The 20,535-nt window shown below is 49.5% G+C and overlaps 1 protein-coding gene across 1 annotated transcript; it reads right to left on the bottom strand.

Annotated features, from left to right (window-relative positions):
- Positions 1–6,742: 6,742 nt before the first annotated feature.
- Positions 6,743–6,988, bottom strand: LOC108547585 (voltage-dependent calcium channel type A subunit alpha-1-like). Its single transcript, XM_017900169.1, has one exon. The coding sequence runs from the start codon at positions 6,986–6,988 to the stop codon at positions 6,743–6,745; it is 246 nt and encodes an 81-aa protein (XP_017755658.1).
- Between the last annotated feature and the right edge of the window lie 13,547 nt (positions 6,989–20,535).

Below are 20,535 nucleotides of genomic sequence, written 5' to 3' on the forward strand. Positions count from 1 at the left end.
CCCCCCCCCCCCCCCTCTAGCCAGCTCCCGTTCGCCAAGACCAACCACCACGGTTCATCGCCTTCGTCGTTTCCACTTCTATTCCGCCTCGAGGAGACAATAAATGCAATGAAGTGCGCCACGTCGCCGGGTCTCCGGTGTGCTGGTAGACCTTCATTCGTTGATGGGATCGCGAAACGCTGTCGAGACTGGAGAAGCGAGCGGCAGAGAAGGGGGTGGCGTAGCGGGCCGATAGAGGGGGTGGGTTGGAAGGTGGAGGGCGAAGCGATGGAAGAGATGGAAGAGGAGCCGTAGGTGGTGGACTCGGTGTTGGCAGGGGTTGGAGAAAATGTGGGACGTCGAACTCTCCTGGACTGCCTACCCAGCCACCCCCTTTCTCCTCCGACGCTGGCGCGCGCGCGCGCGCTCCAGCCACCCTCCGCGAGCAAACAGCTCTTTTCGCCCCGTTCAATCCATTCCATAGCCACGGCCGCGTAGGTCGCGAGGGATACCGATACACTGCCGAGCCGACACCGGTACCGTCGTTACTTACCGATATTACTCTCCGCGCGTCGCTCCACTAGTTACAATCTAAACGCCGTTCGGCTGATCGGAAAAGCTCTCAAACGAGCGTAAAAATCGCTCGAAATACGGCTATGCTTCCCGAGCGTTATCTCGAAGCGTCTCGAACAGGGTCCACGCGTTCTCGTCCGGTTATCGTGGACGGAAGTAAGGGGACATTGGAGCACGGTAAATTTGCGAGTGTCGCGAACTTGCTCGACAACTTTCGCCACGACGGTCGTTAACAGGTACGCCGAAATGGCGGTAATTAAGATTATGGCTTTCTTCCCCTTCGCCGCTAGTGAGGGATGAAGTTAACCGAGCGATAACGTCGGAAACCGCCAATGAAGACGGGGATGGACGGTCAGGCGGAAGAATTTAATTATGAATCCGAATTTGCGAGAACTCGCTATACTAGACGCTTTTCCTTCTTGCCTTCGTTTCTCCGATGATATTTATCCGAAATTCGAACGGATGAGTCTCGTCTCGCCTATCGTCATGCTTCGCGCAACCTGCTCCTCCTGCACCGACCACTGCTCCTCGATACGCTCGGCTACAGGTGCGTAGGAGTCGCGAGGCTCGGTGATTTTCCACTGCACGGTGGAAATTATAGCAGGGGAACCGGATTCCCCCGAGAGCGATGAAAAATTTACTTGGCAGACAAACAGGGGCGCGGCTCTCCGGCGATGCGTCTCTAACTAAATTAATAAGCTCGTTCGACGATAGCGTATTTTATTCGACTTGGCGATACAACGCTGGCGAAAATAGCGACGCGTGAGTTCCGCGAAGCGGATGGCGTAAGGGACGCATGGGGTGACCTTGTTCTACGACTCCGCTCGCAACGCGACAACTTCGCACTTTGGACAAGGTCCAAAAGTAGCCCCGTGGAATATCTCGAAGAAACAGAGATAATTCGAAGAACCGCGTCGATCAAGAACGAATTATCGGGATCGCTCGAGAGACCTTGGCCCAAAATTACGAGCGACCCTTGCGTAATTTATTCGTCGAAGCAGCGCTCGAATTTGGTTCTCAGCCGCGAATAAAAGGTCGAGTCGACGCGTTTCGGGGTAGAAGGAATCCATCGTCTGGACGACGAGCCTCGTTATCGGCCCTAATAATTGCGCATCCTGTTGCACTTGCTAACGAACGGAACGTTTCTAGCCACAACGCGAACGCAGCCAATTTCGTCGGTGATCTATACCACGAAAGGTCGAAGGTTAAAGCGTATGGGAGAAAGTACCGCTCTCTCCGTGGCTTTTACCTCGACATCTACGCAGGGTTCGCAGGTATTTAAGAACCACGACGGTGACACGGACGACAGAGTTATTGGAAGCGTACCTATTCGTTCGACTGGAACAAATTTCGAATTTCGACGATGACGAAAATTTGTGAAAAACGAAAGATCCACCGACCCCTGCCCTGGTGAAAACGCGAATTTTACCGAAAAGGGGAGGACCTTTTCGCCACTTTGCACCAACGCGAGAGAATAATTATCCCCCGAAGAGTATTTTATAAATACCTTTGACGGCACTCGACGTAAAATTTGTACGGAAGCCACGCTCTGCCCCGTTTATCGACTGCGACTCTATATTCGAGCACAAAGCGTTAACTTCGACCCATTAATTGCGGGCGTCCTATTTATAGCGCAACGCAGCTTCAACCTTCGACCGCACACACGGGCTGCGTAAAGCGATCCCGCGTTATCGGGCCCTATTTAGTTGCATCCCTTGGAAAAATATGATCCTCGTTGGGGATGTTTGCGCGTTCGTCGAAACGCTGGATCGATGGGACAAGGGCCCTCGCGACGATAACCGCGGCGAAATTTCGAGTTGTTCCATCGCGAGGCTTTGGCTCTCGTGGAGAGGCTACGAATTTCCGCGCGAGGAGAGCGCGAGGAGGACGAAAACAACGGTGTGGGTTTGGAGAGCGGCGAGACGAGGAGGAGAGAAGCAACCTCCGACGAATGGCGGTTAATCAGAGGCAGGGCTGGACTGGGAAAATTTTAATCGAATCATTCGATCGGTCTGTCAAAGCGCGCAGGTGACGTCACTGGGTAGGTCGCCAATGAAGATCGGCCGAGAGCGTCGGATGTAACACAGCCGATCGAGCATCCGACTTTCCAGCCCGGCTAAAATCGTCCACGAGAACACGCGCTCCGTTAATTTAATATCTGCTGATCGATCGAGCCGACGTTGATCGCGTACCGGTTCACGCCTCCGCTCGGTGTACTTTCGATCGAAAGCTCGAGGACGACGAAGGGACGTGGCGCTTTTCGAAGACGCTCCAGCGATCAAAAGAAGTCTTCTCTGTGCTCGCTCGGACAAGATGCGTCGAACACGTTGGACCATCGTCTTGGAATCTTCTTGCCAACGATACCGCTCTCGATACCATTCGATCGAGAGGGAGTAACGTCGAGGAAAAGTGGAGCAGATCGTATGACCTGCATTCGCGACGACTTCATCGATAGGCATAACGAAAGGAAAACGGTGCGTTGCACCGAGAGAGAGCACGGTCGGGGCTTCGTAAGTCAAGTCATCTGAACCCCGTTAGCTTCGTCATCTATTGGTCTTCTAACGTAAGGGCTGTTCTGCATCGAAGCAAAGCCAAATGGATTTACGTCTCCTTATACCGAGGATAGAACCATAAGGTTTCCGCGTCGTGCCATCTCTTTCGCTTTCGATCGGTCATTCGCAAATTAATCCGTCTCCCTCACGTTAACGTACTTATCGGTACACGTGATGCGTACTCGTCTTTATAAGATTCTCCTCCTTTCCCGACACCTTTCTCGCCTCTGCCCCTTTATCGTCTCGGCTAATTTCGAGCAACCTATCGACCGCGCCGCCCGCGCTAACGCCGCCCTAATACCGCAAAATCAATTATCTCGACAAAGCTATGAACCCCCGACGAAACTGTCCAATGCTTTTACCGCCGCGACAACTACACCCTTCTCCGCGACAATCTCTCGGCTTGCTTTCCAATTCGTTATCGACGGCTTACGCGATCGAATTAATCCTCCGACGCGAGAAAGAATCGCAACGGCTACGCCCGAAAAATGGTTAATATGGCCGCGGCATTCTTCCTCCAACCCCGATTACTCGCTGCAATTACAATAAAATATACAAATACGCGAGTGCTCGAATTGAAGCAACGGAAGGTAAATTAAGACGAGACCTGAAAAGGATTCCAGGACGAAAATACGCGTATCGTTCACGTTTGGTAATTAATCCGAAATTGATCGGACCCCCGCGACTGAGATTCTAGAGGTATCGCAGCGATTCCGCGTATATGGTCTTCGAGCTCGCGTTTCCGATACGGATTTATGACGGTGAAATAACGTTTGCGGGACCATCGTTTTATTTTTCGAAATAAAATCCCGGCAAGTAGCCGGACACCCGTTACGCTCTCACCGACTTATGAGAAAATATCATTCCCAGAAGGGGCTGCGCGAAACTGCCGCCACCGCAGCAACCACGGTCCTCGAGTTTACTGACCCCGGGACGTTGCAGTTGTTTTCATCGCGACGGTATCGGGAATCAACGGCATCGCGAAAATCTTTGAACGTTGCAACGGAACGACAGGGTTAGACGTCGACAGGTCGACATCGAGTATCTCTAAGCGCCTTTTGTCCCATCTTTCAACGTCCACGGATGCGACGCGAATTATTCAGAGAAAATCTCCTGTACTATCGCAATGATCTTCGAGCCCACGATTTTTCTACGATTTTTCTACCGTTACGCGCGTCAGCGTTACGCTTTGCTCGCCCCGCGGTCTCCAGTTCGCGTTCGTTCTCTTTGCCGTTCGGCCGGTCGAAGAATCGAAGGAAAGACGAGAAACTAGTCGTGGGACGGAGGTTTTCGCGTCGCAGCGGGCCTGGATAACCCTTAGAGGTCGATGTCATCGGCCAACCCTCCCCGTGGTGCGTTCTAGACTCTACGCGTCCCATGCTCGTCACTTTCTCTCCACGCCTGTCTCCGGTTCTCGCCCCTTCTTACCCCTACTCCTTTCCGCCGTGTCCGCTTTCTTCGAGCGGGCAGGAAGAAAGTCGAAGGAACGTTTTCGCAGACGGGAAGAGAGGGAGCCGATGAAACGGACACTGTGATAACGCGACCGAGATAGGGAGCGCGGAGCGAAGGAGACGAGAGATCGGCGAGGGTGGAAGAGAGAGGAGCAAAGACAGAGGGGTGCACGGGAAACGAAGGGAAGAAAGAGAAGCGAGGTTGGAGGGAGAGACAGAGAGACGACGAAGTGGAAAGAGAGAATGGCACGACGCGAGACAGAGACGACCACGCAGAGAACGGGCTGGAGGGGTAGGTTGAGCGAGAAGGGAGACGACGGAGAGAGAAAGAGAGGTGGCACGCGCAATGCGGGTATTGATTCACGGCGGCAGCCGGCAACCAGCCTGAAACACACGACCGAGCCGACTCGACTTCGCGACTCTGAGACTCTGACTCGATTCACCACAGTGACACACCACCGACCAGAGAAGGGGTGAGACCGAGAAACGGCTCGACTCTACGCTTTCCTACCGATCCCGTCCAAACCGACCATCGCGCGTCGGACGTCCCCGAATCTGCTTGCGGTTTCACGGACAACCGACCAGCCCTTTTCTCCGGACCGTGGATAAAGGGACCACGTAACCGGAAACCTCCGAAAGGTTGCGAGACCCGTTCGCCCCACCGATCAGCGAAGGATCATGTCCAGATTCCATTCGACCTATTTACTTTCGGTATCTCTCTGCCCCGTTCATCACCGCGTGTTCGCAGACACGCGTCGATTTGCACGAGGAGCACGATGTAGTAGTAATCGGCTCGGTAACGTAGTTTGGTCCACGGGTGAATTTCACCAAAGTCCGATTCGGTTTGTGCAGCCCTGCGCGGTTGCAGCCATTTAGCAGCACCGAGAATCCGAGAAATGCGTGTGCCATTCGAGCACACGTCTTTGCGAGATGAACGATGGTATGTGCACCGGCATCGATTCGCTCGTTAACGAATGGCAACTGAGAGAACGTCGATTGGGAGTTTGAATCCGGACAGGAGTAGTCGGGGAGAAACGAAATCGCGAAATCGACGTCTGTGACCGCCCTAATAGCAAAGGTCGAGAACCTTGACGATTTTGGTCACGATAGCGCAGACCTACTTCCACGTAACGTCGATTCCTTTTATTGATTCTATTTTTAAAGGGTTAGAGCAGTCACCTTCGAAACTGATTCCGGCGACGAGTGCTGCGCGATTAATCGCGGAAAAGGAGACGTTGGCGATAAAAATCAGAGCAGGGTGTCCCGTTTAGCCTGTTCCTCGTGCCGTGCTTAAAAGCCAACCCTTGCAATTCCGCCCGGTTATTCGGCGCGGAGAGTGAAATTCTATAGACGGTCCCATTTTCAATTCATAGGTCCGAGGACACGGAAAAAGGTCCGGGGTAATTCAATTCCCCGAGAACTGTGCGAGAATCGCGACGGAGGAAGGAAAATCGAATGCACGAAATCGTAATTAAATTTAGCGGAACGGACAACGACAGTCTGTGCTAAAAATAAAGGGTAATGGGCAAACAATCGAAGACTAATCGATAACGTAAAAAGCAACGAAGCCCACGCCGAGAGTACAGACACCCCGCCACATTACACCTTAATTCAGCCGCAGTAGTGCATACTCCGCTGTGGTCAGCCGCAACCTATGCCTGTCGCCATCTTGCATCGCGTAAAACCCGTTCATTCTCGTACCAGCAAATCGATCGCGATACGCTAATTACGCGTCGCTGGTAACGAATCGAGACTATATCGTGGCAAAATCATCGCGCTGCAAACGTTTCGGGTAGTAGGCACTCGCACCGCGAACGTTCCAAGCGTTACTGGCAGTAGTACAATCGACCTATAGTCGGACGAGCCGTACATTCTACCGTACCTCCCATCGATCATAGCTACTTCTGTTCTCCGCTCCACGAATACAATTTACGATAGCTGGTAACCTATACTACCGGTTGATAAGTTCCACGCGAGGGTAACTACCCTCGAATTTCCTATCAGTGATATTCCGCGCGATAACACCGTCGAAAGGGTTGCTGTATTATCGACCCTATCGCGACAGTTTCCTCGCCAAGCGGGAAAGCTGTACCGACCATATCGATTCCTCTGCTTTACCCTGACGTCTGGATCGAGCATCGCGGACGGGAAGGAACGATGGCGGTGATAAAAGTGATAGAACGTGACTCACATGATATCGCCGAATTTGATACGGGTCTGCACAAGGGCGCAACTCTTGTGGTCGCTGGTGGTAACCGCTCCGCGTCTCCTGGCAGCGTATCTCTGCACATCCGGTGGTATCGCAGCGACGTCGTTCGAGTTTCCAGAGGCCCCTGGTCCGGCATATCCTGCGAGGCCCGCACCTGCACGCACCAGCGGGCTACTGCCACGCCGACGCGTAGACATGTGCCGGCCTCCCACGCCACCCAACATCCTGCAAAAAACACACAGTCACTTTTTAATAAACGTCCTGGTATCCCCGACTGTGCTTTCATAGCGTCCTTTCAAAGTCTACGTCAGCCTCGCAACGAGGGAAAAAATGGAAGTGCGAGGAAAATCGTGCGAATATTCAAAGAATACGTCTAGACCGAACGAAATTGGCACATCCGACGAGGCGACAGGTTGAACGAGAATTAAGAAGATTAGGAATAAATTCAGTAGAACTGTTCCGTCTTAATTGGGTTAGGTTGACTAGCCTAATCTCCAGGTATCAGGAGCACGACCAGTCACGCGATCTAGAACTCGGGCCCGAGCGTTTGTTTAACTTCCTCGCGAACCGGATCATCGACGGATTCTTCTTCGACGACTTCGTTTTCGCCGTGCTGCAGCGTAGCCCGATATAGGAAAACGATACGGCGAATCCGATTACCGATTTTTCTACGCTTCCAACGGCAATTTCGCGCGATCGCCGATATCAGTTTATCAGCGTTGCATGGAAAAGTTTGATAACGACTGCCAGCGCACGTTCGTCTCGCCAAGGAACTCGTACACGACAGCCCTTTTAATTCAATTTATACGTGACCGTGTTTATAGAATCATCGACAAGTCACCGTGGAACGCTCCGTCCGCTCGTTCCGTTCGGATCAATTGAACTAACAGCGAATTCGTGTATGAAATATTCGTTTAATTACAAATGTCCTCCAAGTATCGGACTTGTCGTTTCCTAGCACGCTGAATTCCCCCGCCCTCCCTCTCATCTCCGCTCGTGCTTCCCAGAGATTATGGAAACTAATTAAACGACTAGAATATTACACCAGACGCAAACGAAACTGCCCTAAATAATAATCAATGCCCGCGGTTAGTCGGCGTAACGCGGATTAATTTTTTACTTCGCAATCGAGATAAAATGCAGTGTGCTTGTGAGCATTACCGAGCGAAAGAAATGAATAATTACGCGACAAAGTAACTTATCTCCTTGCCATAATTCAGCCGCTTCGTGCCAGTCACTATCGAAAGTGATTAAGCTCTGTATAAAGTCAGACAGCGGCCTACCAAGTGGTTAAACTTCTTCGTCGTTCTGCCCAAGCGGTTCTCAAACTTGCGGAACAATTTCGTCGGGAGAGACACCTCGAGAGGCTATTTTCCTCCCTCGAAAGCATCGCGTTTAAATTCGTTCGCGTCTTTCCCCAACGAAATCCGTAAAACGCGCGAGACGGTACCCCTAACTCGACGGCCGTCGAATATTTTTCGAGCCCCTAGAAACGGCGCTCGGAAGAATCGCTTTGAGAATGTCTGTCGTGCATGCTAGGGGTAGACGAGGCACCCCCCGGTTTATAAATATCAGCGATTTAATTATCGAGAAAGCAGACAACGGAGGAATTATTTCCGTCGATGCGTAGATACCGATTCGTGGAACGGCCGACAGGGTAAAACTGTGCCTCGAAGACGTTTATCGGGACAGTTAGAGTCGACGAAGGTCGGTCAGATTAGCGCGATGCTCGATAATTATAATTTATAGGGACGCAGAGGAAGGGAAAGTCAGTGGCCACCGTAAATTCCATCCTCGTGCTCTGTCGCCACGCGAACCCTCGTTATCCTTATGTATTTTTCCCCCAAGCCTCCTCTAAAGTGTGTTCCATTTATTCCAGCGACTCGCTTTCTTTATACACACAGTCTCATCCTGGCCATTTGTCCTTATTACGTCTCGTAGCGAGCCCGTGTGCGAGCGCGTTTCTTTATCCTCTTTCGGCTTAAAGGGTATCGAAAGCGTACTGACAACATGGCGGCCAGGATGAAACGAATATTTCACTCGATGGCATGCATGGCGAATTTCAATCGTTATTTCCCTTAATTCGTTACTCGTCGTTTTCATCGCCAACCGGCCGAATCGATATCGGGGGCAGTTTTTTAATTAACCAACCCTTGCAAAGTTCCGGCATTCGTTTGAAAATTATGCACACTCCGCGGAGTTCGAGGTAACAGGTAACTAGGAGGATCCACGGTCGCGTGCACTCGGCAGCTTTCGAATCTCATTAGGAGTTTCTTCGATTTCCGCTTTAAGTAAATTGTACCGAGGATCTGTATCACCGCGAGGCTCGTCCCGGCGCTACGCGAGTCTAATTGAACGCGATCGTTATGATAAAATAAATCGGAGGAAATGGGGGAAACGGGATCGCGGGCCGAGGTTGACGAAGATGAAAAACTATTCCAGCCGAACAACGTCCTCGGCGAAGACAGCAATACGTGATTTTCGATTTGATCCGACTGGCAGCCGGCAGATTGAATCGCGGCGCGGAATATTCATCGACGATGATTTCCGCGCTAACACACCGCACTGTCGTTATTTGCACGAACGAATTAATATCTCGCTCTTCCATTCCCCGCGCAAAATGAATTCCAATCCATTACACGCGTAACTAACTTACGTCCACCTGTTCGAAAGCAATAGCCCCGAAATCCTCGCTTCGCCGCTGATAATCTGTTTACGAATCTATCCATTTTTAACAATTCTCGCCCAACGGCCTACGTTGTTCAAATAGTATCCTCGCGCAGATGGTTCGTTATTAAATCAACCTCCATGCGATACGATGAAATAACCGGAAACCTCGTTTTCTCCGTGTTTATCTCCCAAATATCAAATTTCCACGAATCGTTTACCTAAATTTATATCGAAAATTAACCATCTTCCGCGCGGACAGGGAAATTTTCGATGTTTCGCGATAAAAATTTGTTTACCCCCGATATTTCGATGAAAGATTCATTGACCGTGCAATGCACGAGACTTGGCAGCGCGTTACCACATCGCTTCGCCAATAATAGCTCGATTGACATTATGGTGGCACAGCTACCAGACTACGCTGCGTTACGCGTTAATCCACGCTCGTGGACCTGTCCAGCAACAGCTTTCGGCGAAGCAACGAGTCAAGGTGCGTGTGTCGATGGCGTTCACGCGAACGTTCACAGCATATACGGGGTGGCTATAGCACCGGCTAAAGCTTTTACACCCCGGCGTATAACGACCACGGCGTATCTCGATGGAAGACATATCTCCTTTGAAAGAGAACTGGCAGAGAGTCATATTTTTCTCTCGTCAAACGACTTGCCAATAAAAAATACAACGCGTTAAAAAGTCGTCCCGCGTTTCGACGTTTTATCGCGAAACGTGTCTGCTCGTATTCTAATTTGCCAGGTGCCATTAGCGCCGGTCGTTACCCCGACGATACAGCCTCGTTCCACGGCACAGGAACGTTTATAATTTTAGAAAGACCACCCAGTACATTCATAGGTGCTCTCATCCCCACCCAGCCATTTCATTCCCGCCGGTCGAAATTTTAGGGTAGCAACCTGTTGCTAGGCACCCCTGGGAACTCTTATCCCACCTCTCTGTTACCCGGCAACCCCTGTTTCCCCCTCTCTGTCAGCCTCTCTGTACATCAACTCCCCTCCGTTGACGTGTACAGAATATCTGAAAGGATCTCTCCGCTCCTCTCCGTCCAATCTCTTATATTCCAATCTCCCTCCATCTCTCTCTACTTTAACTTCTTTGCCATTCTCGCAAATTTACTTTCTCCCCGAGCATCCTGCGAAGAAAGACCGAAGAACTACCCTCAGACTCGACGGCGGACACGCCGGCGAATTAATTAAAATTCAGGCAATTTTTCAGCGAATTTTTGCCACAAGCACGCGCCTTCAACCGCCTGGTTCGCGAAACAGCATTGAAAATAGGTATGGAAAAAGCGTGCAGCATTCGATTCAACAGTCGTCGTTCGCTCTTCAAAACATTCCAACGATTTTCACGTTAATCGCGTTCGAAAGCATCGCGTTTATCTTTGCGTATATCGGACAGTTGTTGCGAGCTGCGAGAGTGGCGAAATATTTTTCCGAAATTTTCTCGTTGTATCTACGATTAGCAGCGTTGTCCATATCGTCCCCCTTCCGGCGACTTTTTCTCCTCCGGAATCCCGGTTTATTTGCCTCCCCCCTAGCGAGTGTCATTCTCCTTTTTCCCATTTCTCGCCGGGTCTAAGGGATCCGCTCATTCGGCTCATGTACACTAGCCGTGGGAAATCTAATAACGAGTCGGAGGGATCGAGCGACTCGCCGTGAAATTAGTTCCAGCGCAGAGCCCTAGCGCGAAAGGGCGGCGAGGGAGCAGGGCCAAGCCTGAAATCGGGGCTCGAAAATCCCTTCGAGGGCTCCGTGATAACGCCGCCGCCGTTAGGGGCGAGGAAAGAAAACAAATATACCCGAGTCTCTCCGTTGGAACGGAAATTCTTCGATATTTCCCGCTGATCACGGATCCAAATATTGCCCGTGCGATTCACGGCAATCTTTCCGCTTCGTGTCCGCTCGTCGGTGCGATCGCGACACGGTTTTCCGCCTGTAATAACATGGCCGCTGCCCGAAGAGAATCGTCAAGCTTCCAATCCGATGCTTCCCAACTATCACCGTGGAAATCGTACTTTTACGCGTGACAGGACACGGCTGCTTTCCAGCGAATGCCTGCTGCTATTTCCGGGCTAAGGCAATTAATATTTCGCCTGGTCTACCGATTGCGCAAATAGCTCGGCACTTTGGTTTTACTTGCGCAAAGTGCACCTTGACGGTGCACGCAATTATAATGGCAGAGTTTGGCCCGAGTGCAGACGCAACTCTAAGTGGAAAGTTTCGGTGAAGAAGCGGTCAAGACTAAATCAACGCCCCACGCGATATACTCGCGATGTCGCGATAAGGGGTGTATTATTTTCGAGAATCGGAGGAACGTAACGACTCGGGGGATGAAAAATAACCCGGGACCGGAGATAAGGTGACGGGACGCGTTTCCAGAGTAAAATATTGCTCACGAGATGAACCGGTGGTACGTTTCGGAGGGCCAGACAGCCCTTTTTTTCACCGTATGCTAATTTCGCGTTGCGGGGTTTGTCCCCACGGAGGGTGGAGCGTATTACGGCGTAGAAGGGTCGCGAGTTTTCTATTTAAAATAAAAAATCCCGTTATCTTCGCGACAACCTAACATATTCCCCATGAAACTCGCATTTCCAGTTACTTCTGTCCGTACTAGAACACTTTACAGAGACAAACGAGAATGAACTCGCGAAAACTCTCCGGGACAAGTGTCCCCGCGCTGTCTATTATTTTCTTCGCAGTTTTGCTATCTTGCTCGCTCCTCTGCGTTCCATTCTCCTCTCTCTCTCTCTCTCTCTCTCTCTCTCTTTCGACCTTCCGTCCCTCCTTCCCCTATAACTTCCATCGTTAATAGGATTTAATTTTCCTTCTCTTCTGACCGTCGACCTCATCGACTATTAATGGCCAAGAGGAAAATCTGCCGGCAGAGATCCCGTTCGACCCGTTCGCTTAGAGTCCTTCTGCATCCGACACCTGCGGAATACACCCACCTATAGACTGGCGGAACACAAAGCACGACGCGCGCCATTACCTCCTACACGCGGCGAGAAGCTTCCAATGTAGTCCATCGCGGTCATCCCCTCGTCTAGACGTAATCGAGCCCGGATACCTTTCATCCGAGTCTCCGAACGCGAACCAACCCGGTCAGAAATCACCACCGGAGCTCCACTTGTCCCTCTCGGCCCCGGGAAAACAAGCGGAGGCTCGCGAGAACGGTGGAAAATTGGCGAAAGCTATAACCGCAGCCAGAGACGCAAGCAACGATCCAGAGTTTGAAGAGGGACCGAGCTTGCAGCGTGGCGGACGCAATTCCGGGTCACAGTTTCGTGACACTGGATCTCGAACGGACACGTGTAAAGCTGTCCCTTGAGACACGTCACGCCACGTGATCGTTAACGTCGCGTTACGTAACGAGTGATACCTCGAGGATACGCATGATAGCCTGTGTTTCAACGCAAATTGATAAACAGCCTGGCCTAACGACGCGTCGATGGAACTAAGGACTCGTAGCTTAGCGATCGATCTCGGTTTCGATTCTTAGTCGCAAGACGTCAAGTATACGCTTGCATTTTACTTTCTTCCGATGCGAGGGGACATGTCAATGCCTAGTTTGTCTGTACACTTCTCTATATTTATGATCTGTTGCGTTCTGAGGTGTAGAGCTCCTATCTATACCGGGAGCCACGCGTTATAGAGACCAGAGGTTATAAGGAAGTGTAGCGACCGTCATTCTCACCTTCGCCAACTTCAAGGAGGTTCAAAGACTTTTTCGCAAAGAAAACCTCCGTTTCAATATAACTTCCAAACCTTCCAGACCTTCCAATAGCATCCCCCCGTCTAAGGGCCTGCTAGGGTAGCCTTACCGATGAGTCCACTAGCAGGCCTGGGGACGAAACGGATTCCTTCCCTTTCCTTCAGTCCTTGCTGGCACCGTCGCCACACCGTATGACCTCGAGATGTTCGTACCTGCGACCAGCTCGACTTCAACAACCGTCGGGGAGGACCCTCTGCAGAAGAATAACGCGTATTTATTTTATAACGTTGGCTTTCCTCGTGGCTGTGTCATGACTGTGCCATGACTGTGTTCGATGCGACACAGGTGAGCGTGTCAGCCGGCGAAACCGCGAAGAGTAAACCGTGACCCCTGCCAGACCAGGCTCGAGTGGAAGAGTCAACAACGATGGAAAGACTTCCAGAGGGTAGAAGCAGAAAGCAAATTGCCGGGAATGAAGGTAGAAGAATGGGGTGTTTCCCGGTTTCGCGATCGATCTGTACAATGGTCTTGTGAGTGGAGACGTCATCAACGCATCGGTCTTCTAGAGTTTTGCACGCGAAGCGAAATCAGCCCTTCCGTAATAACCGACCCTTTTAATTTCTTCTTTCCCAGTTACCTGGACTCGTTTAGGACACGTTTAACGCTAGAATTAGCGAACCAGCGCAAACGAACGGCTCCAAGTTCTTTATCTTCGCAGCTACTCGAGAAGTGGAGCTTCTCTCGACGATGTTAACTCTAACTTCTACCTGCGGAGAAACGTAAACGTTGCTATTGAATTGGTCGAAGGAAAGACCCGTCGAGTAACGTATAGATCTTCGATTTATAATTTTTCCGCATCTCGTGAACGGCTGCTAATTCTGACAAGCACGTGATTACACGTACGATACGTGACTGGTTGTAACTACGTTTTCTACTGGAATTTATTGACCAACCATGCGATTAATTGGGATTGCACGCGCGTCGCCGTGCTTTTTCCATAACCACAATTTCGTTGTAATCCACGCAAGGTGGTACCGATACATGCGCGGTGCGAAGATTGGAGTCTAGGTGCAACGCGACCACGGAGAACAATAAATATATATTAGGCGGGAAAGCGGACGTTATATACGGCGTGCGTTAAACGAGAGGGCAAAATTAAAAATACCTGTACCCTCGGTTGAATCCTTAATTCCCGGCGATATGGCTCGAGCGACATTCATAAAGCCTTTTTTGATAAAACGAAGAGCAGATGGGGACAGTTTAATTCCGATAAAATACATCGCGTGTCAACTATGTTGATTTTTCGCTGCCTTTGTGTTCGTGAACGAATATCAATGAGAAATATCTTCGCTTTCGAAGCATAATTCTCTGTTCTCGCTTCTTGTTTCTTGTAGACCCACGCGGAGCTAACGATCCATCCGCGTCGAGTTAATCCTCTGCGTGACAGCGTCGCGGTCTCTTCGATTTCCCTTTTCAGCCGTCATGTTTATGCGGTTTACAATCGCTCGAAGATGAAACTTTTCATCCAGCTGGCGATTTAAAAGTGTCTGAAACTGGAGGATACTCGAAAATGAGCAACGACAAAATCGATTTTTGCCAGACCACGTAACTGCCGGTCAGGGTATAATTTATAGTCCTAGCCTTTGCTTCGAAAATTTTTGCCAGTCAGATGAAAACGATGCCGAGGCTTTTATTGCATTCCATAGCGATCTCTTTTATGGTCCCCGTGAAACCGAGCAATGCCTCTAAAAATCGACGAGTTTTCTATAGACGATCGCGTAAAACTCCGACTCGTTAGTATGCCGAGTGATTTTTGGCAACAGTGAGGAAGGAAAAGCGCGTAAGTAAGTTTCCTCTTACGACTCGTTTCACCGACCTTGTTTCATATTTTTCCGCGCCATAAAGTCGCCCTGACACGCTTCGCGTTGCGAACCGCCGAATAAAAATACACGACGAGGAACCGGGGCGAGTTTCTCGCGACGTCGATCCGAACGAGAGATACGAATTACGGTGGAAGCATAAAGCACGAAAGATTGATGGCATTTGCCGGCCACGCATCGGGGACGCCATGATGCAGCGGCACACTAGCGCCACTTTGGCGCGCTTCCATGTGATTTCTAAGCGAGCAACAGCGAGCGATATTAATTCGTTACCGTTCACCATTGCGAACAAGCAAACGTGTCTTCGTTCCCGATTGCTCTTACAAAAGCCACGTTCCAAATCGTCCGAGTCATTCGAAGCCGTTGCTCCATTTTACTCGCGAGAAAAATACGTGGCATGCCAAGACGCCAGACTTTCTCGTCCAGTCCCTGCATCCGATTCGAGCGAAGTCGTTCCTAACCTAACCTAACCTAACCTAACCCACCTACTCCCTATCCTAGGTTATATCGATCAGGGACGTGTCATTCGCGGAGAATCGGATTCATCGGCCCTTGGAAGTTCGTCGAACCGTGGAGGCACCGTTGAAAAGTGGAAAAGCAGGTGGAACGTCGGCGCGACAGCGAAACACGAGTCGGTCGTGGACGGTCGTCGGTTCGATCGGTCTCGAGTTGCTCGCAACAACTTGAAGTACATTGGAACAACCGGGGATTTTATCATCGACGCCAGTCCTTGCGAATATACGAGTGTATTGGGATATATAGAAGTCGGACTGGTAGCCGGCAAGAGATTGGCAGCCTATTGTCGGATCGTATATGCAGACTTCAATCGGAAAAGCTATTTCCCGATCGGATTCCACGGTACGGACCGAATCGAACGATCGAATCGAACGGTCAGCTGGTAGGAGCGCAGTGCGCCACGCTCTGCTATTAAATCGACTGACGCGGTCGGGCTTTGAAAGCCAACGCGCGATATGAGGGGAAAAAATATATGAAATCCTCGAAGAAACACGAGGAGAATCCACTTTTCAGAGCAGGGGCCGAACAAACGGGCCCGGCTGTCTAGCCGGACCGATCGATTTCGTCTCCATGTTGCCTTTTATATCGCGCGCTCCGTATCCTCCACTTTTTCCCATTTTTCTTCCTTTTTCCCACTTTTTCCTCATTTTTCCCCCATTTCTCGTTCTCCTTCTTCGCTAAACATTTCAAATAGCTCGATAAACGACGAACGCTCGATCGATATCTGCATTTCAGACGGATAATCGCTAACGAAATTGTCTCTGTCCGTGCTTTCTGCGTTCGACGCGTTCCCCGATCACAACAGAGACCGGAATTCTCCGCCATTAAATAGACGTCTTCTCTCGAGTTAAGCTGCTACCTAATCGAGTTTACGTGCATCAAAGCCTCGAATCTTGGCGAGTCGCGGAATCTCGGGGACCGTGTAACTTCGTTTTCTCCTCGGCCACCCTTTATTGCCTCGCTTTCGATAAACTTTGACCGTCTGTCCCTGCTTTCTCGCCTTTCCCGCCGTTCCCCTTCTCGATTAGCGCGAGAAATCGGTAAATATCAATTATCTCACGCGCGACTCCACCTTTTCGCTTTTATCCGACCTGAAACTCCACCCTGTCGTTCCCCTATCTCGCTTCTAGTCGGAATGAGCCGACGATACCGTCGGTTCGACTACCGATGGCAGCCGAAAGTCAGGCGATAGACGTAAAACGCTATCGATCCCCGGCTATCGCGTTTGTCAACCGTGATAACGTACGCATTCGTCGAGATTGCGGTAATTTGCATTCGCTCCGCGGGATCCCGCTATTATAACGTAAGAGACGAGCCCGTAAAAAGCCTCGTAAAACTGCGCACACATCGCTCTTAGACGCTCCCCGAAGCGTAAAGAAATTACAACGCTGCAGCAACTTGCGAACTTTTTACGATACGAAAAGCTGCTCTCGTTTCCGGGACGGCGTAAATAACAAAGTTGTCGTCGCTGTAGGACAGCCAGCCCTGATCGCGACGAAGAAGAGCCCCGCCGCGTTCCCTGTTTTTACATCGCGTTCCGTTTAATCCCGTGGAATCGGCTCGCTCTTTTGAGGACAATCCAAGTTCCGTTATCACCGACTGCGACGTTTACGCGACGATTTTCTTCAACCTCGATCGGCAAGCTCGAAACGGAATAATCGCGTGGAAAGCAAATGGATTTGCAAGGTGGACGTCGTGTAGCCTAGCGGGTTGCTCGATCGCGTCGATGCCGCGTATCCAGCGAGTGGAACGAAAAGTAACAAGAGCGCTGAACAATTCCATTACGCGCCGCCCGGAACCTTCGTTTCCGAGATATTATTGACACGAGCAAAGGCGATTCGAAATAGCACAGGTGGTAAGAGGTATTATAGCCGGCTTACAGCCACGGGCTTGCCAGCCATCGACGAAGGGAGAGACGTGCCCGCTTTCGCGCCAAGGGTTTCGTTCCCTGTCATTTCCTACCGACTTTCGTTACCGAAGGATCGCGTAATAGCCGACCGAGAATCGCGTTAACCACCGTCAAATCCCCACCACCGATTAAAACCACCCGTGGTACCCCCGTTCTCGTTCGAAGAGAACGCGAAATTCACCAGGTTCGCCCGCGAACAACGTAATTTCGTATTCGTAACGGCTTACTAAAAAAATGTATCGCCGATCCTTAAGCACGAGACCATTAACCGGAATGGTTTCGTTATAGCTCGGAGATCGGTAAAAGGCTGTCGGTCGTCGTAAAATCTTCCGAATACATCTAGCAGTTAAACAACGCGTATAAACCTACTTTTCCAGGCAAACCGATAAATAAAACCACACGGTAATCACGAACATGTATACCTACCACTGTCGAGCTTTACGACGGCGAAGACTGGAATTAATTACCTCTGCCCAACGAACGAGGCGTTATTCTCGCTGCTAGTGCCTTCAACGTCGAACTTCGCTTCCCTTTTTCCAATCCTACGCGAATCCTACGCTCGTTCGTCGTCGAAATGCCATCGCGTAATCTAATTTTCCCGTGACGATGCACTGTGCCCCTTTTGTCAAAGGCCATCGGGACGATCGAACTGCGACGAGGGCCAGCTGGAAAAGGAATCGCGACGTCGGGAAAATTTCGTAACTTCTAGAACCGTTCGACAAAGCTGCTTTCGCGGCCCTTTAATTGTCCCGCTTGGAAAACTCGTTGCACGCAAAATTAATTGCGTTGCCCTGGCAACCGTGTCCAACGAATTTAATGCTTCATAAGCGGTAAGCTAAATTACACGCCTGTTTTACTTCTTGATTTCAACCTGATTAAAGCGCGCCGCGTTTCCGCTCCGTCTCCGAGCCGAGCCGAGACGAGACCGGGCGGAGCGCGTGCGCGATACGCGACCGAGCTTCGCAAATTGCTCGCCGATCGGAACGAAATTTCGACGACCCGCTACTCGAGGAATACCTCGCGTCCTCGGGATCGATCGTTGTTTAAGCGATCGCGGTGATTAAATGTCATCGTGGGCCGAGCATCTTCCTGGATCACGTAAAATAACATTGTCCAACGAATTTAACGTTTCAACTGTAGAGCTTACTTCCCTGAACTAGAATTCGTAATCGGAATTGCTCTATCGCCCACCGTTTCCAAAAATTATGAATTTTCCTAAAAACGCGCGATTTTTGACTAAAATGAAGTTTCAGGAAAAAAATAAGAAGGTTAAAAGGGTCACTGTTGTTTTACAAATTAGGTGAGAATATTACTTGATCTTATAAAATACTCTAAATATCGTCAATTCTTAAAATGTACCTACAATTTGCAAAAAACTTATAAATGATTGCACTGATTGTTAAGAACGAATTGTTCGCGACGAAAATTTATAATAAAAGTGAAAAAAAATAACAAATTATTGGTTATTACTTAAACTGGTAACGAATATATGTTGAAGTGTAGCAACAATTTACAAAAGGTTTATAAATTATTAGACCTATTGTTAATAACAAATTAATATTGTTATTGACAAATTGCTCGCAACGTATATGTACAATAAAAGTGAAAAAATTAATAAATTATTGCCTACGAGAGTGGAAAATTAGTAATTAATAAAATCGGCAAAGTTCGAATAATTCCGATCGGGGTGGGGGACTCGGCCGATCGGCGGCTATATAAAGGGCGACGCGACGCAGCAGAACTCATTTGTCAGTTCGACCTCGCGAATGTAACATCTAAATTTTCGTTGTGCGCGAGGGGTGGGAGTCCGAAGTGAGGTTGGGGCCAGCCACCCCACCCACGCCCCACCCCATTTACTAATTTTTTTTTATTTTCAGGTGTTAATAATTTCTTTTTTGTTTTCAGGTCTTAATAATTTTTTCTTCTTTCAGATTTTATTTTTTCATTTCTATTTGTCTTTCTTTGAGAATTCGAATATTTCGTATAATATTCGAATGTCTCGTCGTTAGATTCTTTATCTGTCTTTCTTTGAGAATTCGAATATTTCGTATAATATTCGGATGTCTCGTTGTTAGGTTGTTCATATCTCATCGTTGGGTTGATTATCTCTCATAATAAGTTGGTGTGATTCACTCCACCTCTTTAAATAATTTAATACTATTTTTGTTTCAGGTCTAATTTATTTTTTTTCAGGCTTTAATTTTCTTTTTCTTTCCAGATTTTAATCATTTTTTTTTCAGGTTTTCGTTTCTATTTATTTTATTTGAAAATTCGAATATTTCATATAATATTCGAATGTTTCGATATTGGTTTGTTTCTGTCTCATCGGTGGTTTGCTCCTTCCACTTGATTAACCTTCATGGTTTCTATTCGTTCATTTTCTTTCCTCGTACTAATCCGTTTCCTTTCAGGTTTATATTAACAATAACAAATTCTGTTTTAGCTTTTAGATTTCTTAAGATTCCTAAGTTTCTTCACGACTTCATTTGGGACACATCGATGGGCGACGCGGGATGTGTTTACTTGTAAGTAGTTATAAGATAGATCGCTAGACTAAGTCTCATGTGCGCGCCATCTGTACGAAGGTAAGCCACCTAACTTGGAGCGAATATATACATTTCATATTTTTCCTCTCTGATCCCTCTCGTTCACCATATAGAACATAATTGTTCTCGCGATAGTCGCGACTGTTCTTAAGTACCGACTAGCCTACGTAACGTACTCCCTTGTACTCGACAACTTCATGCTTCGTAAGTCATTCTCACGACTCGTCTCCGACACTCGTTTCCAGACACTGTCAATCTCGTCAAGCATCGGGTTTCAGGGTGGCCCTCGAGTCACTGATTCTTCTGGAATCGATGCGGGGGCCCAGCACCCTGGTCGTACGCGACTGGGGCATGGGCCTGCAGTCGGACGGGCATAGTGTCTACGGTCAGACCACTTGGGATGATTAAGTTCTACCCCATGGGGCAGGGACACGAAGTGTCTGTCTGGCTTGCAAGGCCCGGCTGGACCCTGGTATCGACTCTGGGGGTTTCATTGGTTCGGGGACTATCCCTGGTCCACGTGTAAGTCT

The sequence above is a fragment of the Eufriesea mexicana genome, unplaced genomic scaffold (genome assembly GCF_001483705.2).
Source record: "Eufriesea mexicana isolate 0111107269 unplaced genomic scaffold, ASM148370v2 scaffold4744748280, whole genome shotgun sequence".
Taxonomy (NCBI): domain Eukaryota; kingdom Metazoa; phylum Arthropoda; class Insecta; order Hymenoptera; family Apidae; genus Eufriesea; species Eufriesea mexicana.

Bases quoted from the DNA above. Each gene is read 5' to 3' on its own strand.
- LOC108547585 (XM_017900169.1), bottom strand. From the start codon at position 6,988: ATGTTGGGTGGCGTGGGAGGCCGGCACATGTCTACGCGTCGGCGTGGC.